The 24,392-nt window shown below is 37.9% G+C and overlaps 1 protein-coding gene across 10 annotated transcripts in view; it reads right to left on the bottom strand.

Moving 5' to 3' along the window:
• Positions 1-329: 329 nt before the first annotated feature.
• Positions 330-24,392, bottom strand: part of LOC117023263 (acylphosphatase-1) — a 42,224-nt gene continuing 18,161 nt past the window's right edge. For 4 of the 10 annotated variants that reach the window (XM_033107701.1, XM_033107702.1, XM_033107706.1 and 1 more), the window contains 11 exons: positions 22,374-22,472; positions 21,595-21,680; positions 20,641-20,745; positions 19,461-19,533; positions 15,411-15,482; positions 13,490-13,601; positions 12,294-12,453; positions 7,075-7,098; positions 6,890-6,968; positions 3,153-3,304; positions 2,020-2,218 (listed from right to left, as the gene is read on the bottom strand). In XM_033107701.1, the coding sequence (XP_032963592.1) occupies positions 2,096-2,218; positions 3,153-3,304; positions 6,890-6,968; positions 7,075-7,098; positions 12,294-12,453; positions 13,490-13,601; positions 15,411-15,482; positions 19,461-19,533; positions 20,641-20,745; positions 21,595-21,680; positions 22,374-22,472 (1,085 nt within the window). In that variant the 3' untranslated portion in view covers positions 2,020-2,095. Of the gene's footprint in view, positions 2,219-3,152; positions 3,305-6,889; positions 6,969-7,074; positions 7,099-12,293; positions 12,454-12,480; positions 13,399-13,489; positions 13,602-15,410; positions 15,483-19,460; positions 19,534-20,640; positions 20,746-21,594; positions 21,681-22,373; positions 22,473-24,392 lie in introns of those variants that run through there. The other 6 variants (XM_033107699.1, XM_033107708.1, XM_033107700.1 and 3 more) reach the window with 6 other exon arrangements.

Here is a 24,392-nt window from a genome sequence, read left to right as displayed (position 1 = left end):
TTATCTCATGCGTTGCCAAGAAATTCAAGTAAAATAAGGTATGTAAAAATTATTTTATAAACCTAAAAGGACCATATAGGTGTTAATGATTACTGTTTGTGTTAGAAAACTAAACATTACCTTTGCTCTTATGGCACCTATGTTCAAAACAGAACAAAACCCTAACAGGCAATAATAAAAGTAATTTAGATATTTTTGGCTAATAGGTTGGTTTTATGCTGATGCATGCTACTGAGTTTATAAATTATTAAAATAAGATAATTATCTCTTCCATTGATTGATTCAGGTTTGCTAGGAAGACTGGTTACATAATTTATGGGCAATTTTTTTCTAATGCTATTCTCAAGAAAACAGTCGCTTAGGATTATAGCAAAACCTCTGGAAGCTGCACCCATCCTCCTAATATAAGAGATATTGTGACACTTTTTTTAATCCCATAAATTGGTCTGACCTAAAAAGATTTTTGAAACTCCCCAGACAGCTGGCCTCCGTGTAGTTCCGGAGAGTGGAGGCAGAGGTCCAGAGGCCATGGCACCCCACTGGGCCTGGAGGCAGAGCCCCACAGCCTTGCAAATCCCCTGAAAACACCCTCCTTTCTAAGGTCATGTCTCCCTGTCTATGAAACCGTTTATGCGTATTTAGAACAATAGAGACCATTTCTAGACAGTGGTGCCTATTCTTCAGGGTTCCAATTACGTAATTCTACAAGGATCCCCTTGAAAACCAGTGAAGGCTTTCCCTGAACCTTCTCTGAGGCACACGCTAATGAATGCAATACTTCATTGCTCCTGTAAGATTCACTGCAGGGCTTCTGGCAAACAAACTTCTTCCATGAGCACAAATTTGTTTCCTGTATTAAAAAATGAGGAAAATAATTCCATTGATACAAAGGCCAATTTGAGCAGGCTGGTCAGGAAATACAAAAGTGGAAGTTCTCATTGCAGCATCTTTCTCATTGTACAGCATCCCAGTTGCAACAAACATGACCAGCTGTTTCTTTCTTTTTGTATGTGTGTGCTTTTTTGTTTTCCTTCCGTAGGACTTTAGTCTGTTAAGTCTTATTAACCAAAAATCAAGTCATCTAAATAGGTGGGGGGAAATACAGATTAAGAGTGCCATTTGCAGAAAGCTCAGTCCTGGTCCCAAATGAAATTATGAGGCCATTAGATAGGCACATTGTAATAAAACCAAGACATAATTTGAAAGGGACCAAAAGAACCCTGTCTCCTGAAAAAATGTGGAGAACACATCTGGTTAGGTTGAAAGAATAAATGCTGCATTTTGATGAGAAAATTGCTTTCATGTAAAGAGACACTGTATAAAGTACAAAAAAATCATATTTTAAGAAACAAGCTCATAGTACTTTCACCATTTAACTGGTTTGGGATATAAACAACATCAGTCTGAGTCTTTATAAAGACAATAAAACAAACAAAAAAAACCAGGAGAAGGACTTTACATTTTCCTTATTCTATCCTTGTCCTTGTTTCTCTTTATCAATAGTTTTTATCCCTAAAATAATCTAACTACAGACTTAGTGGAAGACGGCAGACAGCATTTTTATTGCGTGTAGAGAAACTCTTTAAGCCCAAGATTTAGGATGTAAAGAAGCAGCAGAGGGAAGCGAAGAAGACTGGAAGTACAGGAGGAGACCAATGGAGCACGGCTGTGGGCAGTTTACAAAGGTGAACTTGATCCCTGGGAATTCAGCATCAGGTAAACTACACCAGTGCCAACCATGAGCTGGAAAAAACTGCAGAACAAAACCAAAAAATCCCACTCCACCCCCAAGAAAACCACAAACCAACTAACCAGACAAGAAGACAATCATGAAATTTTATCCCTAAATAAGTTACCGAAAAATTGATATTATAGGGCAACCTCCCGTGTCCATGGATGCAAATGAATGAACTGTCTTTAAGCTTGAATTCCATCTGGCTCCTCGACTGGTGAGAGCATCTGCTCCAGCAAGACTGGTACGTTGCTTGTGTGCACAGGCTGATTCAGTCCCGACTCCACGGTGCCTGCAGGTCATGCTGTCTGCCGAGAGCCACACAGCATCCCTTTGGCTCCTTACGGACCCATAATCCTGTTCTCATGGTGGCTCACAAGGAGACATGGATGCCTGCAGGCTTTGCCTTGTATTATATCCTTCTGCTTTTCCAAAGAGACGCCAGGCCTGGGCCATTTTACGAAGTTTTGCAAGATTGGGTTTAATCTATGGGAAGAAAGAACAATTCCAATTACCAGTATAAAAAGCCAAGTAGCATATAAATATTTCCTAATTATGACTATTCAAATCTGTTTAGAGATCTAATTTCCTGCTTCAGAAAAGATTATAGATTTCCGTAGGATAAGAGATTCTCATCTCTTCAAGAATAGGGACATTGTCATGTGAAACAAAAAGTTTTTAATGGAGTAAAATCTACTGGGTGAGTCAGAAAACACAAGTATCTGAAAGCTCCATGCAAGAGAAGACTTTATAGCCCTTAGCAAGAAAGATAAGCAAAAGATTTTGGAAAGCAGTAACATGAACATTCCAATTATGCCTTCATGTTCTGTTTCATTTAAGATTTTAACAAGGACAGAAAATGTTCTTTAATTTAAGCCAGTCTATGCCTTTATTGTATTATCCACATCATTGTTCCCGGGCTGCTGAGTAATCAGGGCCAGAGCCGAATGTGGAAATCTCCTAAGCTTGGTTCCCTGCCTGATGATCCCCAAATCTTAACTCTAGAGACCCTTGGGGATGGCTACCATTTCCAGCAAGTAGTATCAAGCAACTGGCTGTTTAGGTTCCATTGGCCAGCAGTGAATTTGCTGTGTTTCTACCAACATTCCGTAGCCCCAGAGAGAACTTCTGCATCTTATCAAATCTAGAGCTAGTAGGCAACAGATGTTCAGTTTGTACATGTGTTAAGCTTAAAAAATACAAAGGCATCAAGTGTATAATCTCACAGTTCTGCCTAAACTCCATTTTGAATTTGAGCTAGAAGATGAAATGGTGAGACTATATAAAACTCCCAATGCATATTTTTCAAAAATCTCGTATTTTGAAAAGGATTAAGAGAGATTACATTTGGATAACAGGAGCTGGAAAATAAACAGAAAATAAACTCTGTTTCCTCTTCTCCCATGAGTCATTCCTGTACCTGCTTTTCCTGCTCCAAGTGGTCTATGTCAGCTAATGGCAGCATGGACGGTCTCCCATGAGCACACTGGAACGGCAGCTGGCACCAGGACAGAGCTTCAATAAGGCGATAGCTCTCCTCTACGCTCAGGCCATCATTAAACTTAATGGCCCCTAAACGAAAGACAGAAACAAGAAGGTTATGGTGTATATGGTGGGAAACCAATGCTGACCCTGGGTCAGGGCCAAATATCTGGGGAAAGTAAGACGTTTCTTAGGCTTCTTTCATGTGACTTTAATACTGCTTGAAATTGGCACTTACGGCGATGGATGCAACTAAGGCCTCCGGACTGACCCGTCTCTCAGCTTTTCCTTATGGAGCCCTCGTCTTTCTAATCCACGTCAGAGGCATTCCTTAACTTGTTAGGATTCTGCTGTCAGAGTTTTTCTCAAAGAGACAAGAGCAGTATTTCTGCCTACTTCTTACAGGTTTATGAAATCAAGGTCATCTTTCGTTCATAGCCAATCTATCACCAAGATCTCTGTTCACTATGAAGTCCATTTTATTTGCTTTTTTCTGTTTCCATAATAACCTTCCTAATCTCGACTCTCATCCTGTCAGCACCTGCCTTTATGCACACATTAATTCACTCACTCAGCAAATATTTATAAGTATATACTTTGTATTAGGCGCTATGCCAGGCAGTGAATGAGACAAATGAAGCTTATGATCTAATAGGTCTAATAGGTGAGACAAACAGTAAGCAGATAATTACACAATAATTTAAGTTGTAAATTAAGTTATATATTAGCATTATATATTTAAACACATAAGTATTATAAAACACAGGATAAGAATGAATATATAATAGGAAAACCAAACCCAGTTTAGGAGGTTAGGGAAGGCTTTCCTGGCAAAACGATATTTAATCTGAGGCCTTAGGTAAAGAAAGACATGAGAATTGAAGGAGTAGAAAGGCATTCAGACGGGAAAAAGGCACATGCAGAAGTGCAGAAACACCAGAACAAGACTGAGAAGCAGGCTAGAATGTAGGGCAAAGTGGAGAGTGCTGTGAGATGACACGAGAGGCAAGCAGGGCCAGACCATGAAGACCCTTGCCTGCCATGGTAAAGAATAAAATTTTTATCCTAAGGACAATGAATAAATAAATAGTCTTGACACATTTTAGTTAGAATGACATGTTCAGAGGGATGTTTCAAGACGATTCCTCTGGAAAGAGCGTGACATCTGGTTTGTGAGCATGAGTCTCTGCTGGGCGCAACGAAAACGGGATTTAACAACGAGTGATGCTGGGGAGGACAAGCAGATTTTTGCGCAGAAGTGTGCCTGGTGCCGCACTGTGGAAAAGGGAGGCAAGCACATGACGGGGCCAAACGTCCATGATCTGCTTGGCCCCTGGATTGGCTCACATAGATAGCAACAAGAACAAAGGCGTCACCTGGGGAGAGGAGATACTAATGGAGCATTTGGAGAATGCCAAAAAGGACATCCCTGGAACAAAAATGATCTTTACTGACATTAAAAAGACTGCGGAAGGGCTAGCCCGGTGGCTCAGGCGGTTAGAGCTCCGTGCTTATAACTCGAAGGCTGCCGGTTCGATTCCCACATGGGCCAGTGGGCTCTCAACTACAAGGTTGCCAGTTCAACTCCTCAAGTCCCGCAAGGGATGGTGGGCTGTGCCCCCTGCAACTAGCAACGGCAACTGGACCTGGAGCTGAGCTGCGCCCTCCACAACTAAGATTGAAAGGACAACAACTTGACTTGGAAAAACGTCCTGGAAGTACGCACTGTTCCCCAATAAAGTCCTCTTCCCCTTCCCCAATATAATCTTAAAATTAAAAAGAAAGAAGAAGAAGAAGATTGTGGAAAGGGCAGACTTGATAGCTTATCTCAAAAAGGCTACTAAGGAGCAACGGTTGGCCACTGCCTTATTTATTACAAAACAGAAATGTCTCATGACTGTTTTCATGTGTATTATGTTTAAATTGATCTCATACACCAGAATTCAGATCATGAATGGCTGATAGAACATTTCTTTTGGACACTCCTACTTTAAATAAGATTGGCTTGTGGTTAAATGGCTATGATCAGCATTTCGAACTTTGATGGTAATTTGGTTCAGCAAGTGCTATCACTGTTTTCCCTTCTAAAGGTATGACTGGATGTGATTAGTCATGTTCAACTTCTCACAGAGACGGTGAATGCTATCTCAAAACCTGAAGAAGACTGGTTTTATATTCAGATTTCTATAACTAGTTATATGAATATGTTTAAATACTGAGGAAATCCCTTCACTGTCTCATAGAACAGCCAGACTCACTTGTGTTTCAACTTGTATTCATTAGCCTGTTAAAGGCAAGGGCTGAAGAAAAGGTGGCGGTGCCCACTATCTTTTTGGTCCTAACTATGTCAATTTAATTAAAATTCCCTGGATCTACACTGTTGCCTTTTACTTAATGAAAGGCATTTTAGTGTGGTTTATGTATAATATCAAATAAAGAATATTTAACACTTCTCACATTTTATAGATGATCTATATAAGGTCAGAAGTTTTTAAAATTCAGCATGGCAAGATACTCGTATAGTAGCAAACTTTGCTTGTGAATTCTGTAATTACTAAATCAGACTAATTATAATTCAGGATTGTCTTTTAAACAGCTATTCAAAAACACAACTGTATAACTACTGTATATGTATGATTAGTAATGGTGCTTTTGCCAGCTCACTAGAAGGATTAAAGTAGAGGAGAACAGACCACCATCAGCACAAAATTGTAAATTATGTGATCCTTAGACTTAAGATAATTAAAAACAAAATCACAGATTAAAAAAAAGATTCCTCTGGATGCTGAGGGAAGAATGGCTTGAAGTGGAACCAGGATGGACGTGGGGAAGAGACTAAGTAAGAGGACTCAATAGTGGCAAGAACTAGGGAGGCGGCAGTGGAAAGAGATCACATCAGACAGATTTAAGATACATTCTGAAGGTAGAGATGATGAAATTTGGAGATGGAGTAGATATGAGTAAAGATAGGAGAAAGGGGTGAAGGAGCTTAGGTATTTGCAGGAGACAAGATTAATGAGCGTCTGTGGTTACTAAGCTGGGAAAGACAGGAAGTGAAGGGAGAAAGTTGATGGAGAGACGCAACAGGGAGGGTGTCAGCAGAGTGGAGACATTGTGGTCAAATGATAGTTGCAGGGGATTCTGTTGCTGTCATGATCCCTAAAGTAAGTTCCTTCAATATGATTTTCTATATTTTATCATATCACCCGACTCAAGGATCTTTAAAGACGCTAATGCCTTCTGTATGAAATCCAAGGTTTTGTTGTGACCTTCAAGGCTTCTACTCTTTCTTATCTCTTGATACTTCTTCTAATCTCTTGATACTCATTGCTGCTCTTCGTAGAACTAATTTGTTTGTGCCTCTGGGTCTCTACAGGTCATTTCCTCCCTCTGTAGTAAACTTTCCCTTCCCTCCTATGAATCATGTCCCTCAGCTCATTCAAAACTCCACTCACTGTGTATCTCCACACATATAAGTTGTTCTGCATTATGTACAAATATGTGTGTTGGCATTCTGCTTTGTCATAGTAATATTTTAGTGTTCATTTTTAATGTATTCAGTTTATTGATCTAAATTGTACCCTCCATGAGGTGAGTAGTAAATGTGACTTCTACTGCTTTCATAATTGCTATACCCCTGGCAGCGCACTCAATAGCTGGTGTGCCGGGTCTTACCATGGCAGGCTTGGGATGCCAACACCTTCTGGACAGTCAGTGGCAAAGTCCCCTGGATGCCTCCTGTGGTCTGGAGTAGCTAATGCATAAACACATGCTTTATTAATGGGAAAAGGAAATGCGGCACTGGAGCCTTTTGTGTGTAGTGCCTGTGTGTGAAACCCCAAAATAAGAGAAAGGTTTACCTCCACTTGTTCTCGAATAAGTTCCTACAAAGCAAAAAGGAAAACAGGCATTAATCAACTGCTGTGTTACACTTATCCTTTGACAGTTTACGAAATATCCCAATTTTCTTCTTTAAAATATGCTTCCCAAAGGAGAGAGTTCCAGCAATATAGCACATAAGTGCTATATTTGTTGTAAGGTACTTTGAATATGAAATATCTAGACAACTGAATAGAACTCTTATTGAACAGAGAACACATTTAGCTACTCAAACATCCACCAGAGAGAACTCATCAACTCATGAGGTTATGTAACTGGAGAGTGGAGAGCCTTGATGATTCAACTGATTCTAAACATCGGGGAGTCGTCTCACTGAGAGGCTGTTTGTATTTGTAATCTCAGCCAGAACAAGTGTAATATTACACAGAAACAGAATAAATACACAACAATCATCAACACAACTGCGCCCTCAGTATAACACTTGCTTAAATGTCATAAACATAAGTAGTCACTTCAGTTCCCACAGGCTTTCTGTTTTTGAACAATTCCCTTCAGGTCAAAAAGCTTATTTTCTGAGGTATTTTGTTGAGAAGTTTCTCCTCATTAGCATATCTCTGTCCCAAGGGCAGCCTTTTCAATGCTTATATCCCGCAGATCTTAATATTTACAAAAGGACTTTAAAGAAATGTAAAGCAGGCACTATTTCACGTTACCAATTTGTTTAATCTCTGAAGGTAAAAAACTGTTTTGAGACATGCACATTTAATACTTTCTTTATAAGAAAACACGGGATTTATTTACTCCTAGAAATGGCTATGTATAAATTAGGTTCCTAAAATTACAACACGGTAAGGTAAGTTTTCCTTTTTTAAATCGGACTCAGAAAATTCTCTCCTCCCTCATGTACACTCTAGTCCACCATGCTGATAAATAAGCATAGTTACCGGAGCTAGGTGGCAGATACTATGTATTTTTTAAAAGCCATGTATTTTCCCAAACAAACAGAACAATGTCTCATAATATCTGACCCACTAACAAAACTTAGTATGGATACAGATCGAATCTAACTTCTTTGCTATTCTGTCTTGTGCTTGTATATCTGGGACTTGCAAAACAACAGTTTGTAAGCTTGGTGAGGGGGACATGGATTTTATTCTCTGTTCATTTCATATTTCAATGGTTTGATTAATGCTAAATAATTTAAGTAATAGTACAAAGGTTCGTTCATCAGGCTAGAGGACAGAACTTTATAGAAAGTTATTAGTGATCTTTCAAAACTGCTAGGATCCAAGTAGTTACCTTTTCTTCAAGACACCAAAACTATTCTAGCTTCTTCCAGAAACAACAAAATCTCTCCTGATCAGCCTGAGTTAACATAATCAAGATTTTCTGAAACCATAAGGTTTGTTTCAATTTGAAGTAAACTCCTGACCAGTAGTCTTTGAAGTTTTTATTTAGGAAAAGTTTTTATTGTAACTTTCTAGTTAAATACTTAGGGATTGAATTACAATAGAAGATTCTAACAGATCCTATCTTTTGGATTTAAGACAATTTGGAGGAGGAGCATTAGAAAAAATAAGCTCTGTTGGGAGAAAAGAGCGCTGTTGAAAACATAACAAAGCTTGTCTCATCAAAGGACAATTCTGGAAAGGGTAAAATCAAGGTAATCCAAATGCTGGCACTGTTAACTGCCTCATCCTCCGGGATATCTTCTTACCCTTAGCCTACAAACATGCTTAAGTCTCTCCCACCTGAAACAAAAATCTTTCCTCAACCTTGTGTCCTGCCCTACACTTCGCAACGACCTCTAACCTTCGACTATCACCCTGTCTTCTTCTGCAGTCAAAGTTCTTGGAAGAGTAGTCTATTCAGCTACACTTCCCCTCCTTTCACTCACTCCTGACCCCCTCTGGTCTGTCTTCTGCCTCACTGACTCCCAGGAAATGATTCCACAAGGTAACTAATGTCCTCATGATAGCCAGATCCAACTTGCTATTGTTGACCATTAACTTCTTGCTTAAAATTTCCCTTGGCTTTGGCAATATTACTTTTTCCCCATTTTCCTCCTCCCCCTCTGGCCAAATATATTCAATGATCCTTTACATTTCTTCTTTTCAGCAGAAGCTTTCCAGACCTTTCGCAAAACATATATACCTAGACTTTTCGCAAAACATATATCCCCTCAGTTGGTTGGAGCGCGTCCTCTCAAGCTGGTGTTCCAGAGGCTCCACCCTTTGCTCTCTTCTCTTTTTATTCTTCAGATTCTCCCTGGACAGTCCCATTTCCTTTAGACCCTTCCAGCTTCTGATATTATCAAAATATATACACTGTTAACTCTCAAATAGATAGGTTCAGCCCAGACTTCTTTCCCAAGGGCTAGGTCTGTAGGTCTACCTATCTACTAGACGTCCCCACTTGAAGGCACATTCAATGTGTCTACACCTATGCAAGCACAGAACCTAACTCCCCAGCCCAGTGCAGTCTTCCTCCTCCATTTCCTTTTGCTGTCAATGGTGCTGCCATCCTTCAAGCCATCCTAGCTAGAACCCGCAGAATCATTGTTTACCTTTTCTCCTGTATCCCTTTTATATTCTATTGTTTACCAGGTCCTCTTCATTCTACCTTCCAAATTATGTTTCAAATATGTCCCTCTTCTCCATTCCCATTGCTATTGATTTAGTCCAACCCTCATCCTCTCCTATTTGAACCAATGCAATAGCCTCTCAACTGCATTCCCTATTTCAAATCTTTCCCATATTAATCTATCCCACAATTTATCTACTAAATCTGTCTTCTAATTTTTATTTTTAGATATTACTAAAGTAATTCAGATTTCTAGAAAAACAGTACACTAAGTTGATGTGGATTTGCCTGTGCTCCAAACAGAAAGAACTAGAGATGAAGGAGTAAGAAACCATAATGAATAAAATGGGACACCGTGAAGAACAGATAAATTTGAGAAAGAACCAAATAAAAATTCTAGAAATAAAAAATATAGTCATTAGGGGCCGGCCCAGTGGCTCAGGCGATTAGAGCTCCATGCTCCTAACTCTGAAGGCTGCCGGTTCGATTCCCACATGGGCCAGTGGGCTCTCAACCACAAGGTTGCCAGTTCGATTCCTCGACTCCAGCAAAGGATGGTGGGCAGCGCCCCCTGCAACTAAGATTGAACACGGCACCTTGAGCTGAGCTGCCCCTGAGCTCCCAGATGGCTCAGTTGGTTGCAGCGCGTCCTCTCAACCACAAAATTGCTGGTTCGACTCCCGCAAGGGATGGTGGGCTGCGCCCCGGGCAACTAGAAACAGCAACTCGACCTGGAGCTGAGCTGCACCCTCCATAACTAAGACTGAAAGGACAACAACTTGAAGCTGAACGGCATCCTCCACAACTAAGATTGACACACTGTTCCCCAATAAAGTCCTGTTCCCCTTCCCCATTAAAAAAAAAAAGTAATAGAATATTTTCAAAATAGTAAGAGATAATTGACAGTATGCTAGCTAGACAATCATGCAAGTGTGAAGGCAAAATAAAGATATTTTCAAAGACAGTTTATCATTAATGGACTCTTAATAAAAGAAGTTTTAGGGGTGGCTGGGTGGCTCAGTTGGTTAGAGAGTAAGCTCTGAATAACAGGGTTGCTGGTTTGATTCCCACATGGGCCAGCGAGCTGCACCCTCCACAATTAGATTGAAGACAATGAACTGCTGCTGAGCTGCTGGAGGGGCGGCCGATGGCTCAGTTGGTTAGAGCACGAGCTCTCAACAACAGGGTTGCCAGTTCAATTCCCCCATGGGATGGTGGGCTGTGCCCCCTGCAACTAAGATTGAAAACGGCGACTGGGCTTGGAGCTGAGCTGCGCCCTCCACAACTACCATTTTCCCCATAAATAAGACCTACCCGGACCATCAGCTCTAATGCATCTTTTGGAGCAAAAATTAATACAAGTATTAATTTGGTATAATACAGGTATTATATTATATTATATTGTACTATATTATGACCCAGTCTTATATTACATTAAAATAAGACTGAGTCTTATATTAATTTTTGCTCCAAAAGATGCATTAGAGCTGATGGTCCAGCTAGTCTTATTTTCGGGGAAACATGGTAGATTGAAGGGCAATTACTTGGAGCTGATGGGTCCTGGAGAAACACACTGTTCCCCATTATTCTCCAATGAAATTTATTTAAAAAGAAGTTTTAAGAGATTTACTTCAGTAAAAAAAACTGAACACAAAGTAGGATGCAAGAAGCAACAGTAAACGAAGACTCTGTTAAACATTGTGGTTAATCGAAATAAATACTGACTATAAAATTAATGACTAACAGGGGGATTAAGTACACCATGTAATTAAAATAGGCAACAACATGGAAGATGGGAGAGGAGTAATGGAAGATTCTTGCGTAGTTTAGGAAGAAAACAGAAACAAATTACTTTTAAACTTTATTAAGTATGCGGACTAAAATTCAATTTCTAAATCAGGAGAGAAAAAAAAGAGAAATAAAACCCCAATAGAAAACAGGAAAGGAGGAAAGAAAAGGCAACAAAAACAAAACAGTTTGTTGTAAAAAAATAAACACATAAGTAATAGGCCTCTTCAACACCCCCAATGCGACATTCCAACAGCAGCTTTCCAGACCTTTACCCAAACATATACATGTCCTCATATTTAAAATGCAGTGCTAACACGTATCTGTCTTCTCAGGATGAAATGCAAACTACTCAGCAGACTATGCTATATCCATCATGTCTTGGACGTGATAACCTGTCTAGCCTCATCTGGTCCCACCACTACCCCATACCTATCTTAATTTGAGTCATACATATCGGGAGTTCCCTAAACATAGGATCTGCATCAATTCTCTAATATCTGCTGCTCTATCCAGAGTGCCCTTTCCCCTCCTCTGTACTTGGTAGGCTCCTGCTGTTCTGTAAGACTCTTCCTAAAAAAAAAGCTCTTCTGTGACAGTTTCCTTGACCTCCACCCTCCTGGGCACAGTAACCATTCTGTATTTCCATAGCACTTTTGAACATACTTCAACTGCCCAAATTTCATTATATTATACTTATTTAAATGTCTTTCATCATCTTGAGCTAATTCATCTTTGACTGTCTAGTACCTAGCGCACAGCAAGCATTTCACAAATGCTTATTGAATAAATGATGAATATAGAGTTTCTAAATTAAATAGCAGGTTACTATCACTCATCAATTTCAACATCTGCAGCTATGTCTTACCTCTACGATACTCTTGGTCACAGTAGGCCTTCCTCTGCGAAGTTCATTGGCTTCTCTTTCTACAAAACAGAGTGGTACTTTTCCTACAAGGACCAGAGAATCACTAGTGTCTGGAAATATAATTTCAAGACCCAGATCTTCCAGATTTGCGTGATAACACCTAAAGAGATAACCTCAAATGTAAAAGTATTACAACCTCAAATATAAAAATATTACTTCATTCACATTTCAGTACTGGTTCCAAATACCTGATAGTTTCTCAAAAGCTGCTACAAGCTTTATAAGTTATACTGGTTTTCTCACACATATGGGTATTTGTTTAGGATTTTATTATCAAGTTTCCGTTTTGAATTACAGTAACCTTCGTTTTCTTCTCTTTTCCATTGAGAGAATCAATTTGCTTCTCAGTCTTGTTCCTAAGTTTTTATTCTTCACTAAAGAATTGCTAACTTCTCTTGCTGGCACTTAAAGGAGTTTGGCACAAATAAAAGGGCTGAGAGTGTTTTGAATCAGCATAAAAGCAGGGAGGTGATTAACAGCCCCAGGAACTGAGAAGTCCAGATTAATGGGATGTAAATAAATGGATCTGCCTCTCATATAAATTATGCCCCAGGGAAAAAGATTTATTGGCAGTGGCATATTCCCAAACCTGAAATAAATTCAGAGACAATTCACTCTTTTTCATTTCCAATAATTTGTGCTGCCCAAAAGTGGGAAAACGTCCTATCTTGTGTTTCACTATACAATTTGCCCCCTTCTTGTGGCCCAGTGTTTTACTTTCTTCCCGGTATGATGATGGTAATGAAAACTAACAATCTAGAATGCATCAAGACAAAGCAGAATGGAAGTAATTACTGCAGTAACTTTGCTTTCAGAAACAGCACAGCATAAACACTGACTGTTCCAAGAAATGGTAAGAGTATTCTAAGCCAACTGCTGGAAAAAATTATCAGGGAAACTCTATCCTATACTCAACAGCTGTGATATAGTGGAAAGAACAGAATTTGGAGTCAGAAGACATGCATGTGAGTGCCTGCTCCACCACTTAATAGTTGTTATGACCTTGAACAAGTCATGTGACCTCTCCTGGTCTCAGGTGACTCATCTGAAAAAAGGAATGATAGTTATGCTTATACTTCACAGAATTAGTGTGAGAATTTACACTATCAACATCACATCCTCATGGTGGTACTAACCATAAGAGTCTCCTTTGTTCCTCGGTCACTGGTATCTCTAGTGGAGGACTTATAGTGGAAGACAATAACTTTTTCCGACCGGAGCCTTGTGGCTGTTGCTTCTCATAAGAATCTAGTGGGAGAAAGATGAATGGGTTAAGAGTAGGAAGTGAAGTCTTCTAGATTCAGATAAAAATGAAGCCTGGTAAGGCACAGTCAGGTAATTGCTACAGTGCTTAGCAGTGTGTTCAATGTTCAGTTTTAGGCTTTGGATTTTCATTATTAAAGTCAAACTAGTAAATATCCAGTCTGTTTATTCATTTTAGCAGTATTTTACCAAATAGAAATCTAAGACTTAAATCTTACATTCAAATGAACAATGCAATGTTTCTGTAGTCAATAAATGGTTTTAATAACAGAGGTGAATAATGTGGATTACTGAGGAAATAAAATGGGTTTACTATATATATAATCCTATAGCTCAAGAAGGCTTCCTCATTCCTTCAGAAGGGTTCCCAGTCTCTGAAGGGACTTAGTCAGTAGTACTATTCTCAAATGGTCCAGGGCCTGTAGCAAGTAACTCCTTCTGATGCTGTTTTTACTGTATCTTTTCCAACAATTACGTCTTCATCTTATGAGGAAAAATGAATGTGGAAGTAACACTGCCATTCTAGTCCCTGAAATATCTCCCTCGGTCTTCACCTAACTCTTTGACATTAGGGGTTTTCTTTATTACTTGACCACAGGAGTAAAGATTTTCTTGGTATTTTACTTGTTGGGGAACACACTGTGTCAGGATGGGGAAAAAAGGTAGCAAAGATTAAAAGGCACATAATAACTTTGGAAGGATACATAACAAATTAGTGATACTGGTTGCCTCTGGGGGAGAGAAACTAGGTGAGATGAAGGGCAAGGGTAGAAAGACTATTATATTCCCTTTTCTGCCTTTCAGACTTGAATTTATTTGATAATACTACCTATTCAAACACAAGTTAAAATTTAAAATAAAACAATTTATCGGGCCTTCTGAGCTGCTGGTGGTCTCTGCTTGATGAACTGTGAAGAAGGTATAACAAGATAATATGGGCATATGGAGGGGCATGTATTTGTGCCGATGTCATAATGAAGTAGCCTAATCCTTAGCTACCCGATCCTTAGGGTTGATGACAAATATACAGCAAATGTATCTTTGACAATGTAAGTAAGACTCACATGTTTGAATTTAGTAGAGTGAACTACTACATTCTTTCAGTTATAAAAGAAGCCAAACCAGAGGACTTCAGCTTAATTTTTCAAACATACAATTCATCTTTCCTCACAACAGTCACAGTTAGAAAAACTCTGTCAGGTATATTACTGTATTTTGCTATGTTTAATGCACACTTTTTTGCCCAAATTTGTGAGGGAAAAATAAGGATGTGCTTATACATGGGTAGTACTAGTTCTGTATCTATATAAATGTTTTTAATTTTTTTACTTATGCTCATGAGTTAAAAGTGTAACTCTAGAAATCAATAACGATATCAAATAATACCCTGGAATACAATAATGGGTTTTGTTGAATTTATAATGAACTTGCAACAATGAAGAGTTCTTGGCCTTCTGTGGTGTGTAAACTTCGTTAAACTTGTTACCAGTACGTAAAATTTCTTGTACCTTGTATCTGTTCTTGTGTTTTGTAATTATTTGTTACATAAAATTTCTTGTACCATAATATTAAAAAATAAATGCTAAAATTCCTTTATAATACAAAAAATAAGTACCTACATGTAAACAAATAAAAATTTGAATTAAAAAATTAAAACGAAAGATTTTTTTTCCCCTGAAAGTTTGGGCCAAAAACATGGGTGCGTATTATACACAGGAGCGCATTATACACGGCAAAATATAATAATTGTGCTGGGGAGTCTCAAATCTTTTCTAATCCCAAACAGATCCTTACCAATAATAAGCTGCTCCAAACGGACACGCTCGTGGGCAGCATGCTGATCCACCAAGACTAGCAAGTTTCCACCTACAAGATTAGCCAGGATTACTGGAGTTTCAAATTCTCAAATCAAGACTAAAATAATCATTATTGTACTGAGGGAGAAAAAAACAACATGAGCAAAAGAGAAACAAACATACAGAGTAGTAACAACTGTATCTTTTATTTCCTGGGGGAAAAAATGAAATTATGGGGAAAGCTATAACAAATTTATCTCAGATGAAAAACTCTTTAGTTCATTAATATTTCATTTATAAAACAAGGCTAAAGCCCCACATTCTTACTATTTAAATACTGATTTTGCTTTATTAATTCAAATTTGATACAATGAAGGATCGTTAAACAATACATTATTATAATCAGCTGACCTTGATTTGCAAGCTACTCTGGAACCCATGAAGAATGTAATTCTACTACACTTTAGATCAGAGGTCAGATAATTTTTCCTGTTAAGGGACAGGCAGTAATTATTTTAGCCTTTTGTAACACTGGTTTCTGTCACAACTACTCAACTATTCATTTTGAACCAAAGAAGCCATAGACAATATGTGAATATTGTAGCTGTGCTCCAATAAAACTTTATTTATGAACACTGAAATGTTAATTTCATATAATTTTAATGTGTCAAGAAATATTCTTCTTTTGCTTTTTTCCCAACTATTTAAAAATGTAAAAACCAGTCTCATCTCCATGGCTGTACAAAAACAGATGACGGCTGGATCCGGCCCACCAGACATAGTTTGCCTTGCTTTAGACTCAGGCTTCTCAAACTCTGATGGGCATACGAATCACCTGGAGATCTTATAAAAATGCAGATTCTGATTCAGTAGGTTAGGGGTGGGACATAAGATTCTGCAATTCTAACAAACTCCTAGGTGATGCTATTTACAGACTTTCAGCAGCAAGGCTTTAGACTCTCAAATGCAAGAGAGGAGGCAGAATATCCTGACCCAAAAAGCTAAAATTACAGGGAAATCCTTTTTTCATTGACAGGAGGACTGATTCTCAACTACGTTACTACATCTTTTTAGCTCGTAAATTTAGTACTTTTGGCCAAAGGGTTAAGATTTATTGCTATTGATTATATTGAAATAAAAGTTCTCCTCTTGAATTTGATCAAAATAGATAATGCCGGGTTTTCTTGTTTCTACTAAAGATTAAAAAATTGTTTCTATGACACAATCAAATTCATGGCATGAGAGCTTAAGACTTAAAGAAAAAAAGGAAATCATTATTCTGACAGTATGTTCAACCACAGGAACAGGCCCCAAAATATTGAATGTTGAACTCCTTTGAGGATAGGAGGAGTTGCAGCTGGTTGTGATGAATACTAACATCCTGTATTGGGCAAGACAATGGAATAAATAATAAATTGTGAGGGAGTAACCTCAAATTTGAAACTAGAGCCAATGTGAATTACCAAGGGTCAGTGACCCTAGAAAAATCAGTCCTGTACCTGACTCTGGAAGAATGGCTTATACTATATGGTATTCAGACATTCTGCATTCCTTGAATTAAGTAGAATATATGGGGGTAATTTACTAATGTCAAAAGCTATACATATACATATAAATTATAGTTGATATTCAATATTATTTTATATCATTTCAAGGGAAAAGCTGTATTTTTATTCCCACATAACAGAAGTTTCCTAAGGGCAAGGATTTTTGTCTGTTATATTCCCAGCATATGTAACAGCTCCAGGCACTCAATAATTACTTACAGAATAAATGAATGAATCCTTATTCTTTAGGGTATGATAACTGAATAATTGTATTTTATTGTAGGTGGAAATAAGCAATAAAAAATGTCAACACATGGCATCAATTTCACTATAAGACAATCTTTGTCCATTACAAAAATATGTGCAGATATTAAAATAAGTCAATTATAGGAATAGGTTGCTCTTGGTATTCATGAGCAACAGTAAAACACATTTTGGTTTAGAAAAACGTATTTATCTAAGAGTACTCTTTGGTGGCAGCTAGCCAATACAATAATATAGGATCTCGAGAGAAATTTAAACAGGCCCCTTTTACTTCTTTGAACACCTGCAGATTTTGTGGCTACACCCACTTGAGGTGCCATTAGTAGTGATTTTGGTATTTTCACAAAGAATTCCAGGTAATCAAAACTTTATAAAAATCTATTCATTTTTTAGAAACAGTAAAACTACTATAATTTGACTTTCACTAATACCAATTTATGATAATTATGACAGAACTTTTGATTAATTTGCCTTTGATCTATTATGACATTTCTTAGATAAATCTACACTGTAAACACGACAAAAAGGGATATGTTGAAATACAAAGAGAATGAACTGCTTTAAAATGTCAGAAGCACTTGCCTGCAGGTCTACCCATCTAGAGCCAACTCCTCCACTGGTGCTCAGGGCTCTTAGCCACTCAGGTCTTTTCTGGAACCTTACAGTATCAAACATTGTAAATGTGCTCCAGAGTCTCCCAGTTTAAAGGAAAAAAGCCTTCTCTCCCCCTCCCCCCCTTTCAGTCTCCCTCTTCTGTACCATGGGTTTCTGAGTCTCTCCTTGTGGCCTCTATCAATGTTCGCTCATTACCTCACGTCAGAAGCAGTTTTCACTTGAAGTCCCTGACATCCACTGTCACTAAACTGAAAGGATATTTTTGGTTCTCATCTTACTTAACCTCTTGGCAGCATTTGTTTGTAGCCTTCGCTTCACAACGCAACCTTCGTCTGTTTTCTATTTCTCTAGCTGTTCCTTCATAATCTCTTTCGCTGGTTCACCCTTTTCTAACTAGCTGTTAGATGTTGGGATTACTCTCGATTCAGAATCTCTCTTCTCCTCACTCTTCACTCTTTCAATGACCAACTGTATGCTGAAACTCAGATTTATATCTCTGTCAGAATGCTTCTCTAGTCCCAGACCTGTAATATCCAACCACATTCTTGATATCTCTTCTTGAACATTTCAAAGAGATTTCAGACTGAATTCCTGCTTTTCACCCTCTCTGCCTGCTTCTCCTCCAACCTGGTCCTGCACCACCATCCCCTCAGTTATGGGAGTCAGAAAACTAGGAGTCATCTATGATATACCTTCCCCATAGCCAATCCATCACCAAAACCTGTGTCTTTATCTCCTAAATATCTTTCCAATGCATTCACTTCTCTCTAGTCCACCCTGGTCTCCGTTAACTATCATTTCTTAGATAGTCTCTCTGCAGTTACTGGGACTGCACCCTAACATGTGCCACCGCAAAAACATCAGAAAGCAAACAATGAGATCAAACAAAAAGCTTTCCGTTGCATATGCTATTCTCTCTGCCAAGAAGACTCCTGACACCCTCCCCAACTCGTTTCCTCATACTTCACATCTCACTTTACCAAGAAAGCTTCCCTGACCTCCTGATAAATCAAATCTCCCAGTACAGGTTCTGACAGCATCTTGTTTCTGTTTTCCATAGCACTAGAGCTAAAATTTTAACATTTGTGTAATTATCTGTTTCTTCTCCACATATATTTTTTCCCACCATTCTATCCCTAGCGCCTACTACAGTCCCAGGCATACAAGAGACACTCAATATTTGTTGAGTGAGTTCCTATTATTTATAAACTATTATTATTTTATTAAAGCAAGTCATCAAGAGATTGTATTTAACTCTTGATAAACTTAGTATAGTTCATTATGTAAACTTTCTATTATTATTATAAAGGGAATACATAAAAACATGATTTAAAAATCAAACAATATAAAATATTTTAAAGAGTAAAACACAAAATTCCCCCTTTGCCCACTCCCATTCTCCTTCCCAAGGTAAATACCGTCAATGGCTTACCATGTATCTTATACATGTATGCCTGTGAGTATGTATACAAAACTAAATGTACTTTAAAACTATCATTTCATAGTATCAATTTAGATTGGTTTTCCCTCATCTGTCCAAGTCATTGCAACTATACTGTATATAAAAACTAACCTGTGAGAAAAGCAGCTGGTTATTAGTCAAAGTTAAACTCCATTCTTACCTGCCTCACCATTCTCTTCAGTCTTAGTGCTCATTAAACAGGCAATAAACTTGTTATCCACTTGCTGGAGAACCTGCCATTGAAATAAGTGGTACAACACTAAATAAATATTAACAAAGTATTGTCTGTATAGGAAGAGACAAAACTGTAGTTAATTTAGAGTTGTTTGCATTGTACACTCACATTGAAGCCTGAGACAGATGCTGAAGAACCTGAGGGAGTCACTAAGCAGGATAAAAGAATGGCAAGTCGAGTGATCGAAAGACACAAAAGAAACAGACTGGGGCAGCTGAGAGGGATGTGCTAACAGAACTTTAGAGTAGACCTGAAATGTTCCCAACAGAACCATTCTTGTCAATGGGTAATACGACCAGAGAATTGTTAATATGACCAGAGACTGCCAACAAATAGAGCTGAAATAAATCTGAAAAAATTATGCACAAGCAAGGAAACCCATTTTGGAAGAGCCAGTCCATGAAAGCAGTAAGTTAAAAGCCACCTGTGGCTTTCAGCCTTGGTGACGCCTCTCTGTCCAGGTACTGATAAAAGGCTCCCCCCACGTCCCCTCATCTACACCACTGCCTCAGGGCCCATTTCTGGATCAAGTGCTTGCTCTGGTGCCAGGTCAATGCCAGGTTATGAGATTACCTAGATCTGTCTAACCTCTTAATTTGTTTCCATACTGAAGACAAGGAGACAAAGACAGCCAGAGAGTGGTGCAGAGAGAGGGCAATCTAGAAAAGCAAATGAGACAAGAACTCCCTTTTGTTAATGGAACTCTTCAATCTAGAGTCTCCTAAGCCACATCATTTGTAGCCTCACACAATAGAGGGTCATTTAAAAATGGGCATTATTAAACATTGAAGGACAATGTCTCTAGAGTACTTAGGTGGTTTATACATTATTGTCAAAATATAAAGTCAATATATAATCCTTGAAACTGTGAGCCTGAATCCGTAACTCATCCCTCCAAACCTGTTCATACTACTTACTAGGCCATTGTTTTCTTTGTAATTATAATTAGTCCATTGGTTTTCCTTCTGATGATAAAGTTCCATTAAGATTTTAAAAACACATATGCCTTGACCAGGGTGGTCTGTATCATTAAGTAAATTCACAAGAGTTAGTCTAGCTTAGATCTTATAGATATTTGTATGAGATTTCAAAGTTAATATTTTACCTGCATCGAATGAATCATTTCTTTGGTGAAGCGATAAGGATATAAGATGTTGTGAATTTTAACTGCTAGGCTCTCTGCCTGACCACTGCTTACATCGACAGCAACCTAGAAAGACCCAGCACAAACATCACTTAAATTAAAATGTTTTATGTCTGTGGAAATGTTTTACCAAAGATCTCAAAGTGCTTTGAAAACATTCATTTTCATAGAACCTACTAGAGGTGGGTTGAATTCAGAGAACTTACAGAAATTCGAAAGGCTCTATGAACTGTTATTCTTCAATAATAATTTTTGCTTATGAGCAAAACTACTGACAAAAACCAGTATTGTTTCAGAATAACAATTTGTCTAGGCGCCATGATCAAGTCCTTAATGACATCTTAACGGAAGAATCAATAATTAATTGCTCATCTATTATTCTATACCCTTATTACAACACACAGAGTACATTCTGTGATAACCCACTGAGGAAAGAACATACGCTCAGGTCCAATGATGAACTGCTCCTCCAACAGAAGACTCTCTACTTTTTCTAATGATAACAGTTTTTATTATCACCATCCTAAGTACTTCGCCAAAGCTATAAGTCAGAGTTTTTTTAAGAGGTCAAGGAGCAAACATTTTTATTAAAGAGAAAGTACAGCTCTCTTGCGAGAGGGGATACCTGAAACTGGGATGCCCTTATAAGTCAGAGTGTTTAAGAGTGGAAAACACATTCACTGTTCAAGCACTGATCACATATGTTTAATCCAAAATTAAAGCTGAGCTCCCAAAATGCTATGAATTCTGATTCCTCCTCTCTATATTAAACATTAATTTCCAAATAAATCATTTGGAAACATTCCCACTCTCCACTCATAATTACAAATTAGCACAGTCGGTCATGCCTATACCCAACTTAAATGAAATTTCAAATTTTAAATAACAAGCAAAGAAAAATTGCTGCAGACCCACCTCTGGATAACGGGCAAATACTGGATTGTCCCATTCTGAGAACAAAGACTGAAGTGATTCGCTACCAACCGCGTCATCCACAGTATCTAGTGCAAAAGTAGAGAGGTAAAGTGGCATAAAGAGCCTCAGGGAAAAAGATGAGTGGCTTCTCATATTTGGTGTGGTGCAGCCAAGACCAAAGATCAGATACACCATTCCAATATTCTACAAATGTTCAGTGTTTGCAGTATCTTTAAATTGTTTTGACCTGTTACTTTTTAAAGTAGAGTTAATTACTGTATCTTTTGGTATTATAGCTTTTTCTCCAAACTATTTTCAAGAGAAATTTCAGAATACAAGTCCAGAAGAAACTGGTTCAAATTAGTAGCCTCACTTCCTTTAGTAAAAAATATACCTTATCTATTTTTAGAAACAAAGAAAAATAATAAACGTCTGTAGCTTTTGTTGAAGATGAGTTTTGCTTACACAAAACTACTGCAATATGGAGAACAACTCCAATCTTTAAAAATAAGAAACCTTTTCTCAATCACAAGACACCACAGACTGTGCATTATCACCCAGTTGACCGCCAAGTCTGGAAAAGTAATTTCTGATTTAAATGCATGCACTCAATTACTTAGTTCTGCTGTTAAACAGGACCGTGGGGAACTCCTGGTTCCAGTAAGGCACAGCTGGCACTAATCAAGCTTCATAATACAACCCTGCCTTTTTTTTTTTTTTTTTTGAGTTAGGTGGTACAATGTGTACTAGGTGTCCCAGCAATCTGTTATTGACCCTACCTCTGTTATTCTGTCCCATCCCAGTCCTCTCTTCCCGAGCTCTAGGAAGGAAAGGAAGAACAAGGTCGCTTCTAAAAGGATGACACCTGTACTGAGATCCTAAATATAAAAAAGAAAAATGTAACCATTTGAACTCAAAATATAAATAAACTATTAAAAATTAAGTTACATAAAATCTCTTTCTGTACAAACTGAATCAAGACACAAAGCAGACTACTAAACACTAGATTGAGAGTCAAAAGTTCTTTAATGAAATTATTCTGCTAAACTTAGGAATCTACATTAATGTGTAGTTCCCTTATCCATCTATTCCAGCCAGAAAGAGGACCTAAAATAGATCACTGATTCTCAATGGGGGCATTGCATGGGGGACATTTGGCCGTATCTTGAGACATTTTTGGTTGTCACAACTTGCGTGAGGGGTGCTACTAGCATCTAGCAGATAGAGGCTAGGGATGCTGCTAATATCCTACAACGTATAGGACAAACCCTACAACAGTTGAAAAGTCAATAGTGCCACGGTTGAGAAAGCCTGTATTAGACATATAGTGGTACTTAACTATCATCCTTCACTACTGGGTGCAACCTTCACAAGTCCCCAATTTATATATCTCATAACCAATATATGTGTCTATTATAACATTTATCTTATCATATGATAATTATATTTAGATAGCTGTCTTCCCTAATAGACTGTGAACTCCTGAAAGCAAAATCAGTTAATCTGCAATGTGGCAGTACCTACCACAGCATTAATAATCAAAAAATTAATGAATAAATGAATAGAGGAATGAATAAAAAGCTCTTAATTTAAAACTCCAAAGTCCAGTATGATCTGGCCCAAAGTCTACCCTCCTCTCTGAAGGATCGTTATCAGATTTCAGTTTTAGAAACAACGCTGAATTTGAAAGTTTTTGAACAGGGGAAAAACATGATGAAACAATTGTTTCAAAAAGATAAATTTGTTGAACAAAAGCTGTCAAGAGATTAATGCAGATGATAAAATTAAAGTAGGGGGTGAAATAAGGTAGCATCACTAGTAACAGAAAAGACAGAGTTAAAGAAATTTTAAAGAAATAATATGCCAGGGCTCGGAGACTTGAAACGACTCCTTAAAATTACCTTTCTATATCCTCTCTTCTGTACAATTAAATTTGCTCTTAACAATTCATCTTATGTGATGTTTTTATATGGTTCAACAATGTCCTAACGTCCTGCTATACATCAGCCATTCCCAGAGAGGTAACATTCCATGTGAATGGAAGGTGCTTAGAAGCCATCTTTTCATTGAACTTGTCTCTATATCCAAAATGCTTTATTTTTCATTATGAAACTCTGAGTTAACATGACTCCCAAAAGTTCATTATAAGACTTGTTAATCCAGAAAGTTAAGTAGGTTCAAGTGTTTTTTAAACATCTAGATTATTTAACAGGAGCAGATGTTTACGCTGAGCATGGCAGCCAAGATTTCCCCCTCTGTTTAGCAACCGCCATCTTAGTTTAATGTAATCCAGTTATTTTTTTATCACCGTATCAGAAGCAGTTGCATTCCAGGAAGATGAGGTGCCAGTTCCTTAGATGTACCTCTGATAAGCATTCAGTATAAATCAGGACATAAAACTACACAGACTGAAAAACACATGTGTCTTTAGGAGCAACTTGATAGTCTCAGGAGCATACTGAAAGACAAGGGTTTTCTCTTATTTGAAAGTTACTACAGTGATTATTTCTTTTCACAATGAAAAAAACTGGAAATCATTGGAAAAGTAAAGCTCTTATTTAATCTTAAATAAATCAGAGCCTCCTGCTACAGTTATTAATCCTAAAGAGAAATTATAAGTTAATTGGCAATTACATGCATATAATTTACATTTTTTACAACATTCAAGACTTTCAATCTGGATGCACACTTAATGTTTATCCTCCTGATGCAAAACCAAGATTATAGCCATATGGAAATCAGCTTTACCATCTCCCAACATCTGGCTCTATACACACTGCCAAAACAATGTCACTTTT

The sequence above is a fragment of the Rhinolophus ferrumequinum genome, chromosome 6 (assembly GCF_004115265.2).
Source record: "Rhinolophus ferrumequinum isolate MPI-CBG mRhiFer1 chromosome 6, mRhiFer1_v1.p, whole genome shotgun sequence".
Lineage (NCBI taxonomy): Eukaryota > Metazoa > Chordata > Mammalia > Chiroptera > Rhinolophidae > Rhinolophus > Rhinolophus ferrumequinum.
The sequence above is the reverse complement of the archived record's forward strand: the minus strand, read 5'-3'. Positions and strand labels throughout refer to the sequence as shown.